General features: G+C 50.6%; 1 protein-coding gene across 2 annotated transcripts in view; it reads left to right on the top strand.

The window, feature by feature from the left end:
• The first annotated feature begins 542 nt into the window (after positions 1 to 542).
• The window catches only part of ZC3H3 (zinc finger CCCH-type containing 3), a 143,135-nt gene continuing 118,741 nt past the window's right edge, over positions 543 to 24,936 (top strand). For both annotated transcript variants that reach the window (XM_069854758.1, XM_069854756.1), the window contains exons 1-3: positions 543 to 636; positions 2,044 to 3,400; positions 4,234 to 4,415. In XM_069854758.1, the coding sequence (XP_069710859.1) occupies positions 591 to 636; positions 2,044 to 3,400; positions 4,234 to 4,415 (1,585 nt within the window). In that variant the 5' untranslated portion in view covers positions 543 to 590. The remainder of the gene's footprint in view (positions 637 to 2,043; positions 3,401 to 4,233; positions 4,416 to 24,936) is intronic.

The raw sequence follows: 24,936 nt of genomic DNA, 5'->3' as shown, positions 1-24,936 counted from the left end.
TTCTTCACAGAAAGGGTCATTGGGCACTGGCAGAGGCTGCCCAGGGAGGTGGTTGATTCACCTTCCCTGGAGGTGCTTAAGGCACGGGTGGACGAGGTGCTAAGGGGCATGGTTTAGTGTTTGATAGGAAGGGTTGGACTCGATGATCCGTTGGGTCTCTTCCAACCTGGTTATTCTATGATTCTATGATAGGAACAGCTGGAGCAGGCTGAGGTGGGGACAAGGGACAGCCTGGACAGTCCAGGACGGGGACAGGGGCTGAGGACACTGTGTGTAGCCGCGTTCAGGCTTCGCTGCACCGCACAGGCCGCAGCCCTTCCCGTTGCCAGGCAACGGGCGGCGCCTTCGGCGCGCGTCACGTGACGCGGGGGGGAGTGGGGGCGACGCGCCCGGGGTCACGTGACTACCCAGCGGGCGTCACGTGACGAGGGGGTTGGGGTGCCGTGGCGCCCGCGCGCGGCGGGTACTCGGCGGGCGTTACGCGACGGGCGCGCGGGCACGTGACGGGCTGGCGCGCGGTGATGACGTCACGGGCGGGCGCCGATGAGGGAGGGGAAAGGCAGCGCCCGGCGCAGGCAGCGGCTGCGGGGATGGAGGAGAGGGAGCGGCTGTGGCGAGAGATCCGGCTGCTGCAGGGTACGGGAGGGGGTTCCTGGTGAGGGAGGGGTGGGTTGTGAGGGAGATCTGGGGGGTGGGAGGGGGCTGAGACGGGGATTTAGGGGTTGAAGGGGGTTTTGAACGGATCTGCGGGGGGGGGACGGGTTTTGAGTAGGGCCTGCGGGGAGGGGTGAGGGTTGAGGGAGATCGAAGAGTCTGGGCGTAGCGGTGGGTTTTGAGGGGACCCTGAAGGGGAGAGGTGGCTTTTGAGGAGGATGTCGGGGCCCAGCGGTTGGGGGAGGGGGGTGAGTGGGAGGGGCGTTGTGGGGAGAGCGGGGTTTGTGGGGGTTTTGAGGTGACCCTGGGCCGTATCAAAAGATACCTCCTATCTTGGGCTGCATCCAAAGCAGCGTGGCTAGCAGGTCAAGGTAAGCGGTTCTGCCCCTCTAGTTCTCTATTGTGAGACTTCATCTGGAACACTGTGTCCAGTTCTGGAATCCTCAACAGAAGAAAGAGATGGAGCTGTTGGAACAGCTCCAGAGGAGGCCACAAACGAGGGCTGGCGCACCTCCCATACGAGGACAGGCTGAGAGAGTTGGGCTTGTTCAGCCTAGGGGAAAGAAGACTCTGAGGAGATCTTATAGTGACCTTCCAGTACCTGAAAGGGCTATAAGAAAGCTGGAGAGGGACTACTCACAAAGGCTTGTGGTGATAGGATGAGGGGGAATGGGTATAAACTGGAGAGGGGCATATTTTGGCTCGGTATACGGCCCAAGATATATACGGCCCAAGTTGCCCAGAGAAGTGGTCACTGCCCTGTCACTGGAGGTGTTCAAAGCCAGGTTCGATGGGGCTTTGAGCAACATGCTCCAGTGGGAGGTGTCCCTGCCTGTGGCATGGGTGTTTGGACTGGATTGGCTTTGAGGTCCCTTCCAACCCAAGCCATTCCAACCAATTCCATGATCCTTTTCCCAAAGAACAAGTGGTAGAAGAAGAGGAGATGGCCTCAAGTTGTGCCATCAGAGCTTCAGATTGGATGTTAGGGAGAATTTTATTACCAAAAGGGTTGTGAAGTACTGGAAGAGGTTGCCCAGGGCAGTGGTGGAGACCCCATCCCTGGAGGTGTTAACAAACCATGCAGATGTGGCTCTTCAGGACGTGGTTTAGTTGGTATGGTGGTGCTGATAGTTGGACTGGGTGATCACAGAAGTCTTTTCCACCCTTAACAATGCCATGATTCTATGTGGGTGAGGCTGTGGCTCAGGCTGCAAAATGCCTTTGGTTCCTGCCTTTTGAGAGGTAGAACGTGTTTTTTGCTTCTCCTTCCAGCCCAGGTTGTCCAAAACATGACCCATGTGACCCTGCAGAGAGCGATCCCCCTCATTACAGTGCGAGGAATGCTCTCATGAGACCAGTGATTGACCCAGGTTGTCTTCTTCTCCTCAGGTCTCATAAACAACCATAAAAACACGCACGGGGACACACCACGGCCACTGCCATCCATGCCACAGAGATGGAACAACCCCCGCCAGGCTGTCTTCAGCGGGAGGGGAGCCTTTTCAACCAGGTACCCCCAGCAGGCTCCCAGGGATTTCCAGCTCCACCACGGTCAGTCCTGGAGGAAGAAATACTCCCTTGTCAACCGGCCGCCGGGATCCGCGTTTGATGTCGGAAGGGGTAGAAGCACCAGCACGTCTCGGGCTTTTGAAAGCCATGGGGACAACCAAGCACCTGAGCCACCAGATTCCTCCCCAGAGAGACATGTGGACTTAACCACGGATGGAAACATTGTGGTGGGGATCCAGCTGCCCGAGCGGGCTGGTGAGTTTGTAGACACAGAAGGTTTTGGTGACGGGGGTCCTTATTGTGAGTTTTCTGGGCTGGAAACAATGGATGCTGCTCGAGGTGATGGTAAAAACATGCCGAGAAGACCCTCTCTCTCCGTTTCCTTTAGTTCCTCTCACCGGTTTGTGAGTTCAGCGTCTGTTAGCATGTCGGAAATGCCTCGAACGGTCCGTCTGGCTGGGAGCTCGGTTGCCTCTTCTGGAAACACCAGTGAAAGTGCTGTGATGGTGAAATCGGAGCCACAGCAGCCTTTAAATCACGAGCCGGCTCGGCATTTGGTGCAGATTAAGGCAGAGCCGGCAGCTCCAGGGCTGTCTGGTTGTGAGCAAATCAGGGATGTGATCGGAGAGCCGAAGCTTTTTGGGAATGGTGAGACGTTCTCCAGACCTGCTCAGGTCACAGATTTGGTGGCTGAGATGTCTCCAATAAAGAGCAGGTTTTCTGTAGTCCCCAAAGCTGCTGGTGTCCAAAGAGCTTCCTCAACGCCCCTCTCCAGCAAAACTCCCAAGTTCAGGAAAACCAATTACACGTGGGTCGCAAATCCTGCAAAGTGCTCTCGTGCCGTGAAGAGATGGACCAGCCCTCGAGCTTCCGAAAGTGCTAAGAAGTTTGCTGGTGGAGCGGACAGAGGGGCTAAACTATCGCCGAAAGCGGATTTGGGAACAAAGCTGAAGAAATCGGGATTGCAATCCAAACTGGGCGTTTCTCCCAGCAAATATAAGTGGAAAGCCTCCAGCCTGCAGACCTCGCCTTCCACTTCCAAATCGGCATTCAGGTGGCGATCTGAGGATCAGAAGAAGCCTCTGATCCCCAACCTGCCCCGAGCCGGTGCTGCCTCGCAGCCTCTGAGCGCTGCACCTGTTGCTCTCGGTGGGACGAAGTCCTTCGGTGATACCACGTTGTCCAGTTATAAAGTGAAGAGTCGGACAAAAATCATCAAGAGAAAAGGAAGCTCGGGGTAAGTTGCTTGATGCTGTTGGAGTGGTGATGCTGAGCTGCTCGTATTTCATGGAATCGTGGAATGGTTTGGGTTGGAAGGGACTTTAAAGCTCATCCAGTTCCAACCCCAACACCTTACATTGGATCAGGTTGTTCAAAGCCTCATCCAACCTGGCCGTGAACACCTCCGGGAATGGGGCAACCCCAACTTCTCTGGGCAACATGGGCCAGGGCCTCACCATCCTCACAGTAAAGAATTTCTTCTTAAGATCTCATCTAAATCTGCACTCTTTCAGCTTAAAACTTAAAGAAAGGCTGAGGGAGTTGGTGGTGTTCAGCCTGGAGAAGAGAAGGCACCGGGGATACCTTAGAACAGCTTTCCAGTACCTGGAGGGGCCCCAGGAGAGCTGGGGAGGGATATTTTCCAAGGGCATGGAGTGATGCAATGAAGGGGAATGGCTTTAAATTGGAAGGGGGAAGATTTAGATGAGACATTAGGAAGAAATTCTTCACGCTGAAAGGTTTTAGATGAGATGTTGGGAAGAAATTCTTCATGATGGGTGTGGAGAGGAACTGGCATAGGTTGGCTAGGGAAGTTGTGGATTCCCCGTTCCTTGAGATGTTCAGTTCCAGGTTGGATGGGGTCTTGAGGAGCCTGCTTCAGTCGGAGGTGTTCCTGCCCATGGCAAAAGGGTTGTTGGAACACAACTCAAACCATTCTATTATTTACTTGCAGTTCTCTGTTAAGTTCTTCTTATCTTGAGTAGAGGAGCAATGTGGAGCTTGGTGACCCAAGCGTGTTTTGGTCCCCTCCCTACTAATTTTTAACTGTGTGGTGTTGTGTCTTCTCAGTTCCCCAACAGAGAAGAAGAACAGCTTCTCGTCCACCACACCTCTGAAAAGCCCCTTCCAGCTCAGGAAGAAAAACTCCTCACGGGGGAAACCTTCTGCAACGCCGAAACGTTCTTCTCCCAAGGGCCTGATGCAGATCAGCAAGCACAGACTCTGCAGGCTGCCAATCTCCACCAAGGAAGGTAGGAACGGGCCTCCTAAGGGGTGGTGATGATTGCTAGCTACGTTCTGGTGAAGCAATTTCAAGGGGAGGCTCTTGGGTTTGTATTCCAAGTCCTCCATGAGGTGTATCTGCTGTTGTTGGTCCTGGAGCAAACACTGAGGAGCAAAAGTTTGGTTGGATGTTGTCCTCTGCCTTACTCTAGACCTGTCTTGTGCTTTGGCATCTCCAGACAAGGCCATTTTAAAGCTACGTCTTGCTTTTAACGTGGTTTTGCTGGACTTGGAGGTGTCCGGCAGGAAGATGCTCAAGGAAGGAAGAAGATGATAGAGGCAGTGGTAGATCGGGTTGATCTCTCTCTTTCCACTGTGAAAGAGCTTGTGTGTGTCATGAAATGCTCCTCTAGCAATGAAGAACCTACCTGAAGCACCTCTATCCCAGTGCCACACCTGGAGGCCTCTAGGTTTTGTACGTAATTTGCCTAAAATAGCAATAATTAGAGGAATATTGGGTTCATTGTGGTTGGGAAGAGGTAGTTTAGTGTCCTCCTGGCTTGAATTGGTGCTTCTCAGAGCAGAAATCAGCTTTGTGGGGCCTGGAGAGCTGCATCTATGTGTGCATGAAATGGTCTTCAGATGTTTCTGCCTTTAAATCCGGCTATGCTTTTGAGTGGTGATGTGATCAAGGCGGAGTGGCTTTACCCCGCTGAGACTCACGTCTCTCTAACGTCTCTGAAGGATGTTCTGCTGGTGGTCCCACAGGGTGGCTGGTGACGCTGCCATGGGCATCACTTGAGTCGGGAGAACCATTCGGGCCACAGCGTAGCTGTGATCGGCCACCAAAAGTAAAGCTATTGGGCCTCTGTTTTCCGGAAGACACTTGGGTTGCTTCCTGTTCTTCACTTCAGCTTCTGAGTTTCCATGTGTGATTGTGGTTGTGTTCTGCTCTGCATTGCTGTGTTTTGGTGGATGAAAAGACGGGAGCAGAATCATGCGGTTCAGGAAATGGAAAAGCTTTTTGTGGAAGAAGAAGGAGAAAGAGTTTTCTCTTCTTGTTTGGGTTTGAGAAGGGATTTCGGAGGAGAATTTTGGATTTGGTGCTTTAGAAGGACTCTTGGGAGAGGAATGAGTGGGTAGAAGATGTCCCACTGGATTCAGCACTGATAGGGACACAACTTGAACCCTGTGTTTAGTTTTGGGCCCCTCACTCCAAGAAGGACATTGAGGGGCTGGAGCATGTCCAGAGAAGAGCAATGAAGTTTATGAAGTGTCTGGAGCACAGGGATTATGCGACTGGCTGAGGGAAACTGGCATTGTTTAGTCCAGAGAAGAGGAGGCTGAGGGGAGACCTCATTGCTCTCTACAACTCCTTGAAAGGAAGTTGTAGCAAGGTGCGTGTTGGTCTCTTTTCCCAAGGAACAAGTGAGAGGAAATGGCTTCAATTTGTACCAGGGAAGGTTCACATCGGATATTAGGAAAAATTTCTTCACCGGAAGAGCAGTGAAGCATTGGAAGAGGCTGTTCAGGGCTGTGGTGGAGTCCCTGTCCCTGGAGGAGTTCAGAAAACATGTAGATGTTGCACTTCAGGACATGATTTAGTAGGTATGGTGGTGCTGGGATGATGGTTGGAGTGGATGAGCTTAGAGATCTCTTCAAACCTTAATGATTTCATGATTGTATGTGTATTTGTGCAGGTGTGGTGAAGGTCCAGTGTCTGGGCAGTTGACTGACTTTGGGGCTGAGTCTTCCTTGGTTAAGGATGTCAGGAAACCCGTGTCAGATGACACTGTTGGATGTCTTCATGCGGTGCATGAAGGGAGCACATATGCTTGGAGGCCTCTCATATGGTGGTTGCTCTTAAGTTGAACAAGGGAAGATTTAAGCTGAAAGAGAGGAGACTGAGATGAGATCTTAGGAAGAAATTCTTCCATGTGAGGGTGGTGAGGCCCTGGCCCTGGTTGCCCAGAGAAGTCATGGCTGCCCCCTCCATGGAGGTGTTTAAAGGCAGGTCGGACTTGGGGTTGTTTAGCCTGGAGAAAAGAAGACTGAGGGAAGACCTTATCACTGTCTGCAACTCCCTGAAAGGAGATTGTGTTGAGGTTCTCCCAAGTAACAAGTAATAGGACAGGAGGAAGTGGCCTCAAGTTACACCAGAGGAGGTTCAGATCAGACATCAGGAACAATTTCTTCACCAAAAGGGTTATTGGGCACTGGAACAGGCTGCCCAGGGAAGTGGTGGAGTCCCCATCCCTGGAGGGATTTAAAAGCCGAGTCGCTGAGATGCTCAGGGATGGTGTAGTGGTGAACAGATACGGTTGGACTTGATCTCAAAGGTCTTTTCCAACCAAGCAATTCTGTGATTTTCAAAGCAGCGTCCCAAGGTTTGGTGCGGGAGCCTGGGCACCGATAGGGCTTGGAGCAGCTCAGACATCACGTTTGGTGGCCCTAAATGATTAATTATCTAAACAGTGGTAGATGTCTTCTGGCTTCACGGCTGTCCTACAGTGTGCAGGGAGGAAGTGAAGGCTTGTGGGTTCAATGCCTGACTCTTGGGTTATCTGAGAGGTTTGAGGAAGGTTGGTTTTATTTGGGTCACTGTGCCTGAAGGTGTTTAAAAACCAGGCAGATGAGGTGCTCAGTGATCTGGTTTAGTGGTGAGCAGGTACAGTTGGACTCGATGATCTTGGCTCTTCTGGCAAGACGAGTGCAAGGGAAGCCAGTGTGGTTCCTGGGGGCCTCTGGGAGCAGAGGTGGAGCAGTGAGAGTGATGGTGCTTCTCTGGCTTGATGCAAAGCAACATCCATTCCTGGGTGCAGGGTGGTGACAATCCTGGGTGAACCAAGTGGGTAGCTCAAAAGGGTTTCTCATCTTGATATGGTAGCCCAGCTACCAAACCAGTTAATAAGCCAAATGGTTTCTGCTGGGCTTGTGATCCAACTGGATGGATGTGGTTGTGCTGGAGCCTGGATCCAAGGGGTGCGTGCTGAGTGAGCATCTGGTACATCTGTATCCCCAGGAAGCTGCAAGATCCTGTGCCAGACACAGTGTGTGGATCAGGGTGGAGGATGGAAGGGTGGCTGGGGTGGAGGAGCATGTCCTACTTTACATACCACAGAGCTGGGTCAGCCTTTTCCTTCCCTTCTGGTGTGGGCGGTGGTGGGATGTGGCTTTGCCTCTTGTTTGTCCTGTTGAACAGGCTCCAGGGATGTGGCATCAGCTCTGAATTCCACAATGGGGGTTGGAAGGGACATCTGGAGCTCATCCAGTTCAGCTAGAGGAGGCCATGAAGATAGTGTGAGGGCTGGATCTCCTCTGCTCTGAGGACAGGCTGAGAGAGTTGGGGTTCAGCCTGGAGAAAAGAAGGCTTCAGGGGGACCTTAGAGCAGCTTGCAGCACCTGAAGGGGCTCCAGGAAAGCCTGGGAGGGACTTTTTCTAAGGGCCTGGGGTGATGTAACAGGGGGAAATGGCTTTAAATTGGAAGAGGGAAGATTTAGATGGGACACCAAGAAGAAATTTTTCATGCTGAGGGTGGTGAGGCACTGGCCCAGGTTGCCCAGGGAAGTTGTGGCTGCGCTGTCCCTGGAGGTGGTGAAGGCCAGGTTGGAGGGTCTTTGAGAACCTGATCCACTGGGAGGTGTCCCAGCCCATGGCAGGAGGAGTGGAACTGGATGATCTTTAAGGTCCCTTCCAACCTAAACCATTCTATGATTCAGTCTCTCTGCTAGAGCAGGGCCACCTCCGTGAGGTTGCACAGGAACATGTCCACGCAGGTTTGGATATCGCTGGAGAAGGACGCTCCACACCCTCTCTGGGCACCCTGTTGATACTGAAGGTGTTGGTCCTGCCCCTCCCAAGTGCGCAACACCAAGACCCTTCCATCTCCTGCCTCTCCAGTGCCCTTTTCAGACCTACGTGGACTTGTTTCATCTCATGCAGCTCTCCTGGGCACTGCTGAGGTGGAGTTTCAAGTTTGTGTTTCCCGATGGTCCGCGTTCCAAGGTGCTCATCCTGTCTTCATTTAAGGATCTCTAAGTGTATAGAGAGAAAATGGGAAGTGGCAGAGTGGTGGCTGTTTTCCTGGGACTATTTGGGCTGCTCTCATGATGTGTTGTACCTCCAAAATGCCCTCAAGATACATTATGGGGGGATTTAGGTTGGATATTAGGAGGAATTTCTTTACTGAAAGTGTTGTCAAGCATTGGAAGAGGCTGTCCAGGGGGGTGGTTGAGTCGCTATCCCTGGAGATGTTGAACAGGTGTTGTCCTTGTGGTCGTGGTCTTATGGTGGACTTAGCAAGGCGACATTGGTGGTTGTACTCGATCTTAAAGGTCTTTTCCAACTAAAACCATTCTATGATGTTATGAAAATACTTATTTGATTAAGTTTAACATTTAATAACCACTTGGAAATTAGGGGTTGTCCCAAACTGCGGTTGCTCTGGTGGGACCATAGAGCGGCAAGGGGTTTCCAATGCAGTTGGTGGTCCCTTCATCCAGGCATTTTAACACAGGGTGTGTGTGTTGGATGAGCTCCAAAGCAAAGAGGGACAGAAAACGTCCTGTTGCTCAGAGGAGCCAAATTAATGTTGATAAAACCGCTTTAGCTGGACTTCTTGACCACTAGTTCTTAATATTAATGGGCCATGAATATTAAAGAGTTCCTTCTCTTTTCTTTCTGCCTGTTTAACTTCTCAAGTTCTTTTTGGAGGGAAGGAGAACTTGGAGATAATTGCTTTGCTGGGCGTTGTGACTCAGCTCAGGTGACATGTCCTGCTTTGGTTATGGTTTTGAGCCTGAAGAAGCTGCTGTGGGCTTTTCCTTGTTTGAAGTACCTTCACATTTTTCGCAGGGTCCACTTTGTTTGGCCCCATGTCTGTGTATTCCAGACTTCTACTTGAATGTCTGGCTTGGTATCGATGGAAGTGGTGGCAAAGGATTGGACCTGGATGGGCTTTAAGGTCCCTTCCAACCCAAACCATTCTATGATTTTATGATCCTATGACATTAGGAAGAAATTCTTCATGATGAGGCTGACGAGGCACTGGCAGGTGTTGCTCAGGGAACCTGGGATGAACCTGGAACCTGCGGATGCCCCGCCCCTGGAGGTGTTCAAGGCCAGGTTGGATGTGGCTTTGAGCAAGCTGGTCCAGTGGGAGGTGTCCCTACACCGGGCAAAGGAGTTGGACCTGGATGATCTTTAAGGTCCCTTCCAACCTAAACCATTCCATGATCATCAAGTGATGATGACGGCAGCAGGATAGATGCAGAGATGTCTGTGTTTGCTTGTCCCACATGGGATCAACAACTGAACATTTCCCTCTGAGTGGAAGAAGTCGGAATTCTGGGCATTCCCTTCCTTTCTCGCAGCCCTGCAGAGGGCACTCGTGCCCCTCGCATCGTCCACCGTCCACCTTTTTCTGGTTATTGATGGCCTAATTTCGTCTTGATGTGAAAGAAAGCAGATATCAAGTAATTTGCAGCAATAACCTGCTAATGCCGGGCCAGTATCAAAACTCCCATGTTCATTTCAAGTGGCAGATAAAACACTAATATATAATTATCCTTGCAAATTGGATTGTTTTAAATAACCAAAAGGCTACGGCCGCGGAGAAAACTATCCCATTTCCCTTGAGTTACTATTGCGGTGTAATTGCTGCGTTCAATCAATTTTCCTTGGCATTAGAAATTCCATCACAATCAACATTAAGCTTTATTCATTGTGATGGCTTTAAGAGCCGGGCAATTTCTCCTCTTTTTCCTTAACTGGCAAAATTAATCAGGAAAAAAAAATAAAAAAGGAAAAAAAAAAGGATTTTCAACATTTACCCGCGTGCAAGAGGTCAGCGCTGCCACTCTATTGCTCAGCAGATAAGGGGGCTAATAAAAAGAAAATTGAATTACTAATGATCGCCAGGAACTGAGTCTATAAAACCTGGCAATCGCCCCGTTCAGGAAGGAGGAGAATCAATTTTCTTGGGACAAGGTGCGCTCCTATTTTTTATTTTGCCGCATATTATCAAGCCATTTCGTTTGCGAGCGCATAAACAGGAGGGAAACGGTTAGGAAATAATGAGGGTGGAGGTGTAAAACGCTGCAGGATCCATGCTGGACACAATTTATTTGTCACAACCGAGAACGGCTTTAATTGAATTCCAAAGTGCATTGTTCAGCAGCGCCGCGTGCTGCCCTCCGCGCCCAAAGGGATTACGGAGTGATACAAAGAAGCTCCTCGGGTTTTTTTTGCTCCTCTGGAGTGGCCCCTTCCAGGCAGGACTTTTCAGCTGTGGGTTTGGGGTTGCTTAGGTACAGTCACCTTCAGGGATGGGGCAGCCAAAACATCCTTGGGCGACCTGGGCCAGGGCCTCACCACCCTCAGTGTGGAGAATTTCTTCCTACTGTCGCATCTACATCTTCCTTCTTCCATTTTAAAGCCATTCCTCTTCTTTCTGTCCTTCCATGCCCTTGGAAAAAGTCCCTCCCCAGCTTTCTTGTGGGCCTTAAATGGAGGAAGAGATGGAGAAAGTGAGAACGGGGACTCCACCACCTCCCTGCGAAGCCCCTGCCAATGCTTGATGACCCTTTTGGTGAAGAAACATTTCCTAATGTCCAATGTGAACCTGCCCTGGCACAAGTTGAGGCCATTCCCTCTCATCCTGTCACTTGAGAGAAGAGACCAGCACCTACCTCACCACAACCTCCTTTCAGGTAGTTGTAGAGAGTGACGAAGTCTCCGCTTGGTCCTCTTCTCCAGGCTAAACAACCCCAGGTTCTTCAGCCACCTCTTATAACCCTTGTTCTCCAGGCTCTTCATCAGCTTCATTCCCTTCTCTGGACATGCTTCAGCCCCACAATGTCCTATTGGAGTGAGGGACCCAAAACTGCACGCAGGATTCAAGGTGTGGCCTCACCAGAGCTAAGTCCAGGGGCACAATCAGAAACAGATTCCTCAAGGGACTCTTCCTTATTGTGCTGCTATGTATTTTTGTTCCTTAAATAATTCCCTGTTTGAGCCCCCTGAGGTGTTCAAGGCCAGAGTAGATGAGGTTTGGAGCAACATCATCCCGTGGAAGGTGTCCCTGCACATGATGGGGGTTAGAACTGGGTGGGCTTTAAGGTCCCTTCCAACCCCAACCATTCCATGATTCTATGAACGTGTCTCAGAGAAGAATCAATTTGTGCAATTCTTTTTCCCTTTCCATGCTACTACTTTTCTTGGCCCTGTTTTGATAAAACCTCAGCGAAGTCGTGGCTGCCCCATCCCAGGAGGTTTTCAAGGCCAGGCTGGATATGAGGCTTTGAGCAACCTGATTCAGTGAGAGGTGTCCCTGCCTATGGCAGGGGCATGGAACTGGATGGACTTTGAGGTCATTTCAACCCAAACCATTCCATGATTCTATGATAATCTTCCTTTCCTGCGTATCTTTGCTTCTCCTGGAGATAGGACACTGGTTTGTGTTACTGGTTTCCTCTTGTCCTCTATTGCCACCACTAGCATTGAAGTTGCCTTCTCTGCACTTGCTGAACAGAAGAAAATCCTGTTTTCTCTTTTTCAGACATGAATTCCATTGGGATCCACAAGCCCTGCTGTCTGCAGAAGAGTTTTCTTAACTCTTTAATTCCATTCAGAGCAAAGTTGTCCTTCCAAAACATCCCCTAAACTCTAATTTCTCTCTCTGATTGAGAGGGTGTTGGGAGAGGTGAGGGTTTCTTGCTTGAAAAACAATCCTGGTGGCCAGCGGGGAAGGAGCTGGTTTGTATTTCTCGTACCCATGCGAGTGCAGGAATTAAACGGGGCGTAAATGGTGAGGAGCAAGCTCTGGCTGGTGTCCGAATGCTCAGCTGCTGTTGATTTTATTGACATGGAGTGTTTGGATCCCTCTGGCAGCTTTGAAACTCTCAGTGATGGATTTTAACCCCTCTTCTGTTTTTTTTTGTTCCAAAGTGAGGGTCGGTATTTCTAATGGAGTGGTTCCCATTGGGACACAGTGATTCAGGATGGGTTTTTTATTTCAGTTGGGTTCCTTGCATTGTCATTGTCCTTTCTTTGCAGTGAAAGCACAAGGTGTTGCTGCTGATTGTGAGGTGACAGCTTGGAGCATGTTACGTAGGAGTTCTGCTGGTGCAACACCTCAATTAGATCTTATTAGGAGTCAGAGGTGGCAATCTCTGCCCTCCTTGTATCATGCATGGTGTTTGTCACATCTGTTCTCCATCATCAGGCTTGTCTTTTTGAGCAGGACCTTCCTAGCTTCTGTGTGAACCTTCAGAAGTCTGTCCAGAGGTCTCACAAGCACCACCTTGTGCTTTCTCTAGAGGAAGGCTACCACCTTCAGGTCACCTGTTACAATCTGGTTGCTCCCCCTCTTGGCAACTCATGAGGTTCAAGTGCAAGGTCCTACACCTAGATCAGGCCAATCTGTGGTTTCAGTACAGGCTGGGGGACAATGTCAGTGAGAGCAGCCCTCGGGAGAAGAGCTTGGGGTGCTGGATGAGGAGAAGCTCAGCATGAGCTGGCAACGTGCACTCACAGTTCACAAGGCCAACCATGTACTGGGCTGTGTCCAAAGCAGCATGGCCAGAAGGGCGAGGCAGGGGATTCTACCCCTCTGCTCCACCCCCATGAGACCTCACCTGGAGTCCTGTGTCCAGTTGTGGAATCCCCAGCAGAAGAATGATATGGAACTGTAGAAACGGGTCCAGAAGAGGCCACAGAGATGATTTGAGAGCTGGAGCCTCTCTGCTCTTAGGACAGGCTAAGAGAGTGGGGGTTGTTCAGGCTGGAGGAGAGAAGGCTCCGAGGAGACCTCAGAGCGGCATGCATTACCTGAAGGGGTTCCAGGAAAGCTGGGGAGGGACTTTTTCCAAGAGCCTGAAGGCTCTTGGACAAGGGAGCAAGGCTTTAAATTGGAAGGATGATTATTTAGCTGGGACATCAGGAAGAAATCCGTCACAATGAGAGTGGGGAGGAACTGATGTAGGTTGCCCAGAGAAGTTGTGGCTACCTCATCCGTGGAGGTGTTCAGTGCCAGTTTGGATGAGGCTTGGAGCAGCCTGATCCAGTAGGAGGTGGCCCTGCCCATTGCAGGGGCATGGAACTGGATGGGCTTTAAGGTCCCTTCCAACCCAAACCATTCTATCATTCGATGAACCCTCTGCAGGTTCAGTGTTCAAGGCCAATGTTACGCTGTCCCATGTAGGTTTGACCTTGCCCATAAATCATTCCATTCTCAGGTCTCGCTTCTCACTTTCGCTGCCCTGGAGAGCGAGGGGTGGAGTGCGGCTGGTGACGGGGCCGCTCGCTCCTTCTCGGTGATTGGGAAAAGATCACATACTTGGCTTTTTGCCGGCCCCGGTTACGTCAGCGTTCGTAAGTAACGGTTTTGGGTTTCTTGCTTCACTTGGCCTTTACAGGTGACTCGTCCCAAGCTGCAAGAGGAGCTGGAGGCCCCCGGTGAGCGGGGATTCTGTTTTCAGAGACCTCTTAAAAATAACAGGCGAGGGAAGCCAGCCTGGCTACATGAGGAGGTGTCACCATGTTCACTACGTTCTTACTAGCTCCTCTGTGTCTGAATGTGGAGTCAAGTAAAAGAATGACTCCAAGAACTGGAACATCCAGACTGTGTGACCTGAAGGTGGTAGCATCCCCCTAGAGAAAGAGGAGGGCAAAGTGGCTTCTTGTGAGACCTGTGGACAGACTTCTGCCAGAGTAAAGGTGTGGATCAAGAGGTGAGAATCATAGAATCATCAAGTGGTTTGAGTTGGAAGGGACCTTCAAGCCCATCCAGTTCTAACGCCCCTGCCATGGGCAGGGACACCTCCCACTGGATCAGGCTGCTCCAGATCTCATCCAACGTGACCTTGAACACCTCCAGGGTTGGGGCAGCCATGACCTCTCTGGGCAACCTGTTCCAGTTCCTCACAACCCTCATCATGAAGAATTTCTTTCTAGTATTTCATCTAAATCTGCCCTTTTTCAGCTTAAAATCCCCTCCCTCCACCACCCTCGTCCCATAACTCCATGGCCTTGGAAAAAGTCCCTCTCCAGCTTTCTTGGAGCCCCTTTCAGTACTGGAGGCTGTTCTAAGGTTTCCTCGGAGCCTTCTCTTCTCCAGGCTGAACAACCCCACCTCTCTCAGCCTGTCTTATGCCTCTCTTACAGGTCTTATGAGGAGTGGCTGAGAGAGCTGGGGGTGTTTAGCCTGGAGAAGAGGAGGCTGAGGGGAGACCTCATTGCTCTCTACAATTACCTGAAAGGAGGTTGTAGAGAGGAGGGTGCTGGCCTCTTCTCCCAAGTGACAGGGGACAGGACGAGAGGGAATGGCCTCAAGCTCCACCAGGGGAGGTTTAGGCTGGACATTAGGAAAAAATTCTTCACAGAAAGGGTCATTGGGCACTGGAACAGGCTGCCCAGGGAGGTGGTTGAGTCACCTTCCCTGGAGGTGTTTAAGGCACGGGTGGACAAGGTGCTAAGGGGCATGGTTTAGTGTTTGATAGGAACGGTTGGACTCGATGATCCGTTGGGTCTCTTCCAACCTGGTTATTCTATGATTCTATGATTCTGTTCTCCTGTGGGAGGTGCTCCAACCATTGCATCATCTCTATGGTCTCCTCTGGACTCATTCCAACAGCTCCTGTGCTCGGGACTGCAGAACTCAATGTATATGGAGACATCTGCAACCTGAAACTTTAGAATGAGTCTGTTCTTCCATTTTCATTTCCTCCTTCGCTGTTTTCTCTCACGCAGCTCACAAACTCAATGTTTACATTTCCCTGATGAGGTCACAGTTGAAATTGCTGATGTTTCCCAGGCCATGAACTCATGCCTGATTTTTGTGGTAAGAACTCTCAAGCTTTGCTCGGTGATTCCTCTTTGTTGCTGCTGAGCGGAGGTAGAAGCTGTTCATTCCAGGACTTGCCCGTTCACTTGGAGAGCTCTTCAATGTGAGACGGCATCTTGGCCTGCATTGGAAACAGTGTGGCCATCGGGACCAGGGAAGGGATTGTCCCTCTGTTCTCGGCAGTGATGAGGCCACACCTTGAACCTTATGGTCAGTTTGGGTTCCTCACTCCAAGAGGGGCATTGAAGAGCTGGAGCGCATCCAGAGAAGGGCGATAGAGCTGGTGAAAGGTCTGAAGCCCAGGGATTGTTGGAGCAGCTGAGGGAACTGGGCTTGTTTAGCCTGGAGAAAAGGGAGGCTGAAAGGAGACCTCATCACTGCCTACAACTCCTTGAAAGGAGGTTGTGGTGAGGTGAGTGTTGGTCTCTTCTCCCAAGTAACAATGGCAGTAAATGGCCTGAGGTTTTTCCAGGGGAGGTTTAGATTGGATATCAAGAAAGATTTCTTCACTGAAAGGGTTCTCAGGCACTGGCAGAGGCTGTGCAGGGAGGTGGCGGAGTCCAAATCCCTAAAGGTGTTGAAAAGCCAAGTAGATGTAGTACTCAGGGATGGTTTAGCTGTGGACAGGTACGATTGGACTCGCTGATCTCAAAGGTCTTTCCCAACCAAGTGATTCCATGATAAGTGAGTTGCCCCCTCAGAATGTGGAAGAGATGCATGAGTGCACCTGGAGTGGGCGTTTTGTGGCCTTGACACTGTCTCACAAGACCCACAGAACCTTGCTGTTGCAGCAGCTCTTGTGGTGTTGAGTTTCTGCTTTCATCTCAGGGCCAGGGAAACGCATTTACTTCGCTTGTCAACAGGGGTTCTGCTCCTGCCCTTTGGGAATTGGAGTTCGAGGAGCCTTTCATCCTCTTTATAATCCCCACACGTGTGTGGTTTTCAGCAAGCGTCTATTTTGGATCATGCTCGGGGTTGTTTTGTATCGAGGGAGGGCGTCGTGTGGGTGTAGAGACAGGGCTGGTGACCTTTGGGTCCAAATCTGTTCTCAAAACTCATCCCTACACGTTATCCCATTAAGCTTGGCCTCGAGGTCTCTCCAGTGGAAAAGGGCATGAGGATACTTGAAGCCGTAGCCTGGGCTTTCAACTCCAGGATTGATTGCGATGGTGAAGCTTGTGCCATTGCTCATTGCACTGGCGAATGTCCTGGGACATCTTGTCCTTGGATGGGATGGAGAATGCCTAGGCACGTGTGTGTTGGGGGGTGGGATGTCCACAGGACTTTAGGTTTGACTCGAAGAACCTTCCCAAAACACAAGGTCTCTGCAGTAAAAGAAATGAGTTGGTGTTTATTGGCATCAAGTTTGTAGCCTGGGTGAAAGCAAAGAGCTCTCGTCAGAGTCAGTAACTGCTGACATTCATGGATTCATGGAATGGTTTGGGTTGGAAGGGATGTCAAAGCCCATCCTGTTTCACCCCTGCCCCTGCCATAAGCAGGGACACCTCCCATTGGATCAGGTTGCTCAAAGCCCCATCTAACCTGGCCTTCAACACCTCCAGGAATGGGGCAGCCGTAACTTCTCTGGTTAACCAGGGCCAGTGCCTCACCACCCTGACAGTAAAACCTTTCTTCCTAAGAGCTCATCTCAATCTCCACTTTTTCCGCTTCAAACCATTCCCCCTCATCCTACCTCTGCGCTTCCTGATCAAGAGTGGAGTAAATGGGGAGAATCCCCCTCCCTCAACCTGCTGGTTGCACTTCTTTGGATGCTGCCCAAGATATGGACCATTCAATGATCCCATCATTCTTATTCAAACCCTCTTCAGGTTCGCCCATAGAGAAGGAGCTGGATGATCTTTAAGGTGCCTTCCAACCCAAATCATTCCATGATCCACGTGAGGAATCAAAGGGGGGTTTGATAGGATAAAGGAAGTTCATCACAGCTACCGCTCTCTATGTGTTCATGTATGTTCAACAGAAGATTTACTCCACTCTCTCCACATGATCTGGGGGGTTTTAGAGCGTTCCCCTTCCATGAGCTTCCACTATCCATCATTCTTCTGCCAGCGTGCATAGTGGCTGTTAGGTTTTACTACGGCAGCCACCGTAAAAGGGCATTAGAGCGGTTAAATCCAAAGTCTTGCTTTCCTAAGGAAAATGAAAATGCTGAATTAGACAACGGAAATGGCAACCACAGCGATCCTTGAATCTTGCATAAATTATCAAACGAGTCAAAGGCTGGGAATTTTATCTATTGTTACAGATCTGCTAATTAATTATTCTGGAATTATAGAATGGTTTGGGTTGGAAGAGACTTTAAAGACCATCTAGTTCCAAGCCCTTGCCATGGGCAGGGGCACCTCCCACTGGATCAGGTTGCTCAAAGCCACGTCCAACCTGGCCTTCAACATCTCCAGGGATGGGGCAGTGACAACTACCCTGGGCAGCCCATGTCAGTGTTTCACCACCCTCATTGTGAAGAATTTCTTCCTAACGTCTCATCTAAATCTTCCCCCTGCCAATTTAAAGCCAGCCCTCATCATCCTGTCACTACAGGCCATCGAAAAAGTCCCTCCCCAGCTTTCCTGGGGCCCCTTCAGGTACTAGAAGCTTCTTTGAGGTCTCCTCAGAGCCTTCTCTTCTCCAGCCGGAACAACCCCAACGCTCTCATCCTGCCCTCAGAATAGAGAGACTCCAGCCCTTGGATCATCTTTGTGGCCTCCTCTGGATGTGTTCCTACAGTTCCATCTCCTTGTGTTGGGGATTCCAGAACTGGCCACAGAACTCCAGGTGGGTCTCACAAGAGCAGAGGAGAGGAGCAGAATCCCCTCCCTCGCCCTGCTGGCCACGCTTGTCTTGATGCAGCCCAGGGCACGGTTGGCCTTCTGGGCTGTGAGTGCATGTTGCTGGCTCATGTTGAGCTTCTCCCGTATTAGGACCCCAAGTTCTTCTCCAGAGGTGGTCAGAACACCTGGAAGATTTGGGCAACTGGAATGAGTATGTTGATATTTCTTTTGAAATAGATGATGAAATTCTGGACCTGTTGAAATTGTCTGGGTTTAAACTTCTCCTCTGAGGGTGGTGAGGGATTGGTACAGCCTGCTTCATCCCTGAATGTGTTCCAGGCTAGGCTGGATGAAGCTCTGAGCAACCTCATCCAGTGGAAGATGTCCCTGCCCATGGCAGGGGAGTTGGAAAAGACCTGTTCTGTGTTTCATGGTGCACGTTAATCCCTAACATTCACTCTGGCTCATGGGGAATCATAGAATGGTTTGGATTGGAAGTGACCATGAAGGTCATCTAGGGTCATCTTCAACTGGATGTTGTGGGCTATCACCTTGTCAGGTTTGTGTCTCTCCGTGTCGTTGGGCGGAGGTGGAGGTGTATGGACGGACAGGGAAGGAAGCAGGGGAACTGGGAAACTGGTACCATCACTTTCTCACCATTCTCTTTACCGTGATAGAATTCACTCCATTTATTCCGTCTCGGAGTTAAGGATCAAACTAAAGATGAATTCTGCTCCTGGAAAACTGCAGTCTAAACCTTTCAGAAGTGGAGCAGTGGGACTTGTTGTCACGTAAATAATTTGTTGACAGTTGGTTTGTTGTCTTAACGTCACGCTTTATGAAGGGGAAAGTGAAAAACAGAAGAGAAGAAGAGGTTTTGCCCTTTTCGAGTGCTTTTTTCATGCGCTTCAAATAAACTCGCGGCGCTTTGGCGTTCAGGAGGGACTTCCTTGCAGAAGGATGGTGCTGACTTTCTCAGAGCACTTCCCCACCTCATCCTCTTATCAGAAAGACGAAGGAGACAGCTGAGGGATGCCTGGAAAAGAAAAGTGCAGATTAGAGAGGAAGATGGGGATCGGTGGAGTTGAGATGTCATGAAATATTAAGTGTTTTAAGTCGCGTCTGATGTTTGCTTGGTGGTCGTTACGTTGGGACGTTCGCTTTGGGAAGTTGTGTTGGGTTGAAGTGCTTTGCTGTGCGTTGCAATGTGGGTAGTGGTTGAGCCTGCGGCTCCTCCTGGTCCTACTTTCTAGACTTGGTGAGTTCTTATCAACTTTGTGATAAGCGTTGAGTATTCTCTTTGATTGAAAGAGCACTGGGACCAGTGCTGTTTGATATCTTCATTGATGATGTAGACAGTGAGATCAAGGCCACTCTCAGAAAGTTTGCAGATGACACTAAGCTTAGTGGGGCAGTTGTCGCACCAGAAGGATGGGATGGCATCCAGAGGGACCTGGACAGGCTGGAGGAGTGGGGCTGGGTGGGCCTCTTGAGGTTCTACAAGGCCAAGTGCAAGGTCCTACACCTGCCCTGGGGCAGTCTGCGATTTCAATGCAGGATGGGGGCCGGAATGATTGAGGGCAGCCCTGAGGAGAAGGACTTGGGATCCTGCGGGAGGAGCTCGACATGAGCCGGCAATGTGTGCTTGCAGCCCAGAAACCAGCCATGTCTGGGGCTGCATCCAAAGCAATGTGGCCAGCAAGGTGAGAGAGGGGATTGTGCCCCTCTACTCTGCTTTCACGAGACCCCACTTGAACTCCTGTGTCCTGTTGGAATGGGTCCAGAGGAGGTCACAAAGATGATCTGAGGGCTGGAGCACCTCCCATACGAGGACAGGCTGAGAGAGTGATGCAATCAAGTGTAAAAGAAATAATTTCTTCCTAAAATCTCATCCTTATCCCCCGGCCTAACCCTGCACTCCCTGATCAAGAACCCCTCCCCAGCTTTCTTGGAGACCTTTTCAATACTGGAAGCTGCTTTAAGGTCTCCCTGCAGCCTTCTCCATGCTGAACAACCCCAACTTTCTCAACCTGTCCTTGTATGGGAGGTGCTCCAGCCCTGGGATCATCTTCATAGCCTCCTCCTCCAACAGATCCGTGTGCTTCCTGTGTTGAGGACTTGAGAACTGGACACAGGACTCCAGATGGGGTCTCAGGAGAGCAAAGCAGTGGGGGACAATCCCCTCCCTTGCCTTGCTGGCCACGCTGCTTTTGATGCAGCCACAAGGACATGGGTGGCTTTCTGGGCTGGAAGTGGATGCTGCCAGCTCATGTCGAGCTTCTCCTCCCCCAGCACCCTGAGTCCTTCTCCTCAGGGCTGCTTTCAATCCGTTCTCCACCTACCCTGTATTTAAACCATGAATTGCCCCAACCCAGGCGCAGGACCATGTACTTGGCCTTGTTGAACCTCATGAGGGGTTTAATTTGCTTCAAGCTCTTGGGCAACATTGGCGAGATAGTCAGTTCCTTTCCAATGACTAAAAAATCTTCTCTTAGGACTTAAGGAGTAGGTATTTTAATTAGTGAAGTAGGTGCAGTGACAGGAGGGATCTCTCTGTCCCAGTACAAGGAGGAGAAGGAACATTTTTAGGATCTACTATGTGCTTGGCTCCTCTGCCAGCCCTCAAAACCATCAGCTGTGGCCCTGGAGGTGCTAAGCCTGGTCAAAAAAATGTGAGAGGCAAACGTACACCTGAAGACGTGGAAGCATCTGAGCAGAGAGCATTGAAGAACTGAGGCCCTCATTTATCTTTTTGGGTGCAAGTGGAGCTTTTTTTTCATAGAACCATGGAATGGTTTGGATCAGAAGGGACCTGGAAGCCCATCAAGTTCCAACCCCATGCCATGGGCAGGGACACCTCCGCTGGATTAGGTTGTGCATGGCTTCATCCAACCTGGCCTTGAACACCTCCAGGGATGGGGCAGCCACGACTTCCCTGGACAACCTCTTCCAGTGCATCCCCACCCTCATCGTGAAGAATTTCTTCCTAATGTCCCATCTAAATCTCCATAAATGTTTTGAAACGCTTGTGACCTGGTTGTAATTCTAGCTGGGATCATCTCAACCTCCTTTTCCTTCTCCTTCATATTTACCCCAATTCTCTCTTTCCCAAGAGCTCCAAGACGAGCTCATGGGATGTAGGTCATGTCGTACTCAGGGATGGGATTCTGCTGTTGCACTTGGGTCTTCAGTTTCAGCTGACATTCAGGCCATAATTCCTCATGAATTCTGGAGGTTAACACTATAATTCAGACAAACAGGGGAAGCCATGGAGAGGTGTTGAATGATTTAAGACATAATTCACCCCTACCCGTCCCCTGGTTGACGGGTGCCACCTGTTAGCGTTTGGAGTATGAGAAAATACCGAGGAATGAGCAGAATCCCAAGCTGTTCAGCTCTGCTCCACCAACTGTGGTAAGGAAGAAGCTGCTAATGGCTCCTCACTTGCTCCAGGGATTATGTCATAGCTCAAATTGTATTCCCAAGGAATGGGGTTACTGCATTCCGGCATTCCCTGCATAAGAAGGAGGTGGAACTGTTGGAACGGGGCCAGAGGAGGCCACAAAAATGATCCGAGGGCTGGAGCACCTCTGCCATGAGGACAGGCTGAGAGAGTTGGGGTTGTTCAGCCTGTGGAAAAGAAGGCTCAGGGGAGACCTTAGAGCAGCCTTCTGGTATCTGAAGGGGCTTCAGGAAAGCTGGGAAGAGACTTCTTCCAAGGGCCTGGAGTGATGGGACAAGGGGTAATGGCTTTAAATTGGAGGAGGGAAGGTGTTTAGATGAGACATCAGGAAGAAATTCTTCATGATGACGACAGGGTGGCACTGGAACAGGTTGCCCAGGGTAGTTGTGGCTGCTGCCCCATCCCTGGAGGTGTTGAAGGCCAGATTGGATGTGGTTTTTAGCGGCCTGATCCAGTGGGAGGTGTCCCTGCCTATAGCAGGGGATTGGAACTGGATGGGCTTTAAGGTCCCTTCCAGCCGAAGGCCCCATACAACCTGGCCATGTCCTACTTGTGTTGGGGATTCCAGAACTCGACACAGGACTCCAGGAAGAGTAGAGGGACAAAATCCCCTCCTTCACGCTGCTGGCCACGCTTCTTCTGATGCAGCCCAGGACACAGTTGACCTTCTGGGCTGTGAGTGCATGTTGCCAACTCATGTTGAGCTTCTCATCAACCACTACCCCAATTCCTTCTCCTCAGGGCTGTTCGCAATCATGTTGTCCCCCATCCTGTACTGGAACCATGGATTGCCCTGACCCACGTGTAGGGCCTTGCCCTTGGCCTTGTTGAATCTCCTGAGGTTCACACAGCTCCACTTCTTCAGCATGTCTGGGTCCTTCTGGATGCCACCCTATCCTTCGGGTGTTACAACTGCCCCATTCCGCTTGGTGTCATCTGCAAACTTGTTGAGGGTGGCCTTGATCTCGCTGTTTGTATCATTGATGAAGATATTAAACAGCACTGGTCCCAGCATGGACCCCTGAGAGCCACCATGTGTCACCTCTGCTTATGTTCCCTCCCATCTTATGTCTCGGTGAGCTGCGTCCCTGGGTGAAACAAGGAGGAATGGATTAAGAAATGTGTAATTAGCAGAAGTAGAGCCCTGCTACTGTTAATTAGCTGTCCTAACGATTGTGGCATTGTTAGGAGAAATGAACTCATTAGAAGCTCTTTGTTTCAGGTTTCGTTGGCACCAACTCTGATGGAGTCCTGGACAATGAACGTAATTCCCTTGTGTGTTGTTGTGGTGGGCAGAAGGCTCCAGTGCAGGAGGGGGGCAAGGCTGCAGAGAAGCCTGGGGGATCTTGTGGATGTAATTCCTTGAGATTGGAACTGGATGGGCTTTAATGCCCCTTCCAGCCCAAGGAGGTCCAGAAAACGTGCTGCCAGGCCTAGTGTGGTTGTTTTCTGTTGAGTTTTTAGTCTGGAGCAAGGTGTTTTCAAGCTGGAGTGAGATGTGTGTAGACAATCATCTAGATGGTCACACCTCCTGTTTGTTACCTTTCTCCCTTCCCTACATGCATTTCTTGGAAGGATTAGGTCTTGGAAGCTTTATGTGAAGCTCTTCTGCCTTCTTTAGAGATGGAAAATCATAGAATCATGGAATGCTTTGGGTTGGAAGGGACCTTAAAGCCCATCCACCTCCAATCCCTTAAAGATCATACAGTTCCACCCCCCTGCCATGGGCAGGGACACCTCCTGCTGGATCAGGTTGCTCAAGGCCTCATTCAACCTGGCCTTGAACACCTCCTGGGATGGGGACTCCACCACCTCCTTGGGCGGCCTCTGCCAGTGCCTGAGAACCGTTTTACTGAAGAAATTATTCCTGATCTCCAATCTGAACCTCCCCTAGTGCAACTTGAGGTCATTTCCTCTCGTCTTATCACCTGTCACTTGGGAGAAGAGACCAGCACCCCCCGGCTACAGCCTCCATTCAAGGAGTTGTAGAAATTGATAAGTTCTCTCCTCAGCCTCCTTTTCTCCAGGCTAAACAAACCCCTCGTCATAACCCTTGTTCTCCGGCCCCTTCACCAGCTTTGTTCCCCTTCTCTGGACACACTCCAGCCCCTCAATATCCTTTTTTGGCTTGAGGGGCCCAAAACTGAATCCAGGATTCAAGGCATGGAGTCACCAATACTGAGTCCACCAGTGTTGAGTCCACCAATCCCTGCCCTGGTGCTGCTGGCCACGCTGTTTCTGATCCAGGCCAAGATGCCATTGGCCTTCCTGGCCCCCTGGGCCACTGTTCGCTCATGTTCACCCTCTATCAACCAACACCCCCAGGTCCTTCTCCTCCAGGCAGCTTCCCAGCCACTCTTCTCCAAGCCTGGAGCACTGCTTGGGGTTGTTGTTTCCCAAGATGTGGGACTCATCACTTGGCCTTGGGTCTGTTGGTTATGGGAGGATGAGAAGATGACTGACAAGTAAAGAAGGGAGAGAGGGAGCAAGAGAAACTTCAACCCAAGGTTTATTCTGGGGTGCAAGGTCTATCTTTACCCGGCTTGGCTCAAGTAGATGCTTCCATTTGTAAAGTCCTGCCAGAAGTATCCATCTTGGCGTGCGAGTCATGCCAGGCATCTTGGCCAGGGCTTGGTCTCTTCTCCACAGCTTCAGGAAGCTTCTCGCTCCCTTCACAGGTGCCTTTCCAATTTTAAAGGTTTGGTTTGAATGCGTCGAATTGATGGGATTTGGAACTGAAATCCCATCTCAGATGCAATTACTGTAAATTAAAGAAGCATCCAAAGCTGGCAGCGAGCGTTGTTGGTGTTGAGAGCCTGGAGATCGGAGCTTCTGAGGCCAACGGGGGATCACGTAGTATTAAAAAGAGATTCCATGCCTGACACCTCCTGTGGTCATTTTTGATGCAATGATCTCACCTCAGTCCTCTTGTTGATTTGCCACTTGGTTCATCTTATTCCTTGTGGCTTGACCCCCCTCATCCTCGTCTGTCAATCTGCCTTGGCTCTGAAGGGTAATTAGTTGCAGGAGATGATGGAGGATACGGGGTCATGGCTATGGCTGTGCTCCTCTTGTCTTTTCCCTGGAGAAAATCCCTGCTCACTGTTGGATTGGTGGCATTTGCCATCCTGCAGGTCTTGCTCAAACATCAGAGCTAGTGGTGGGAGATCCTCATAGGGTAACAGGAAGGCAAGGGAGGGGATTCTCCCCTCTGCTCAGGTGAGACCTCACCTGGAGAAGGACTTGGGGTGCTGGTGGATGAGAAGCTCAATATAAGCTTGTAATGTGCACTCGCAAGCCCAGAAGATCCGTGGTGTCCTGGGCCCTGTTCAATGTCTTCATCAATGATCTGGATGAAGGCATCGAGTGCACCCTTAGCAAGTTTGCGGATGACACTAAGCTGGGTGGAAGTGTCGATCTGCTGGAGGGTCGGGAGGCTCTGCAAAGGGATCTG

The sequence above is a fragment of the Phaenicophaeus curvirostris genome, chromosome 3 (genome assembly GCF_032191515.1).
Source record: "Phaenicophaeus curvirostris isolate KB17595 chromosome 3, BPBGC_Pcur_1.0, whole genome shotgun sequence".
Taxonomy (NCBI): Eukaryota; Metazoa; Chordata; class Aves; order Cuculiformes; family Cuculidae; genus Phaenicophaeus; species Phaenicophaeus curvirostris.
Note: the sequence above shows the minus strand (reverse complement) of the source record. Positions and strands in the feature narration are given on the sequence as shown.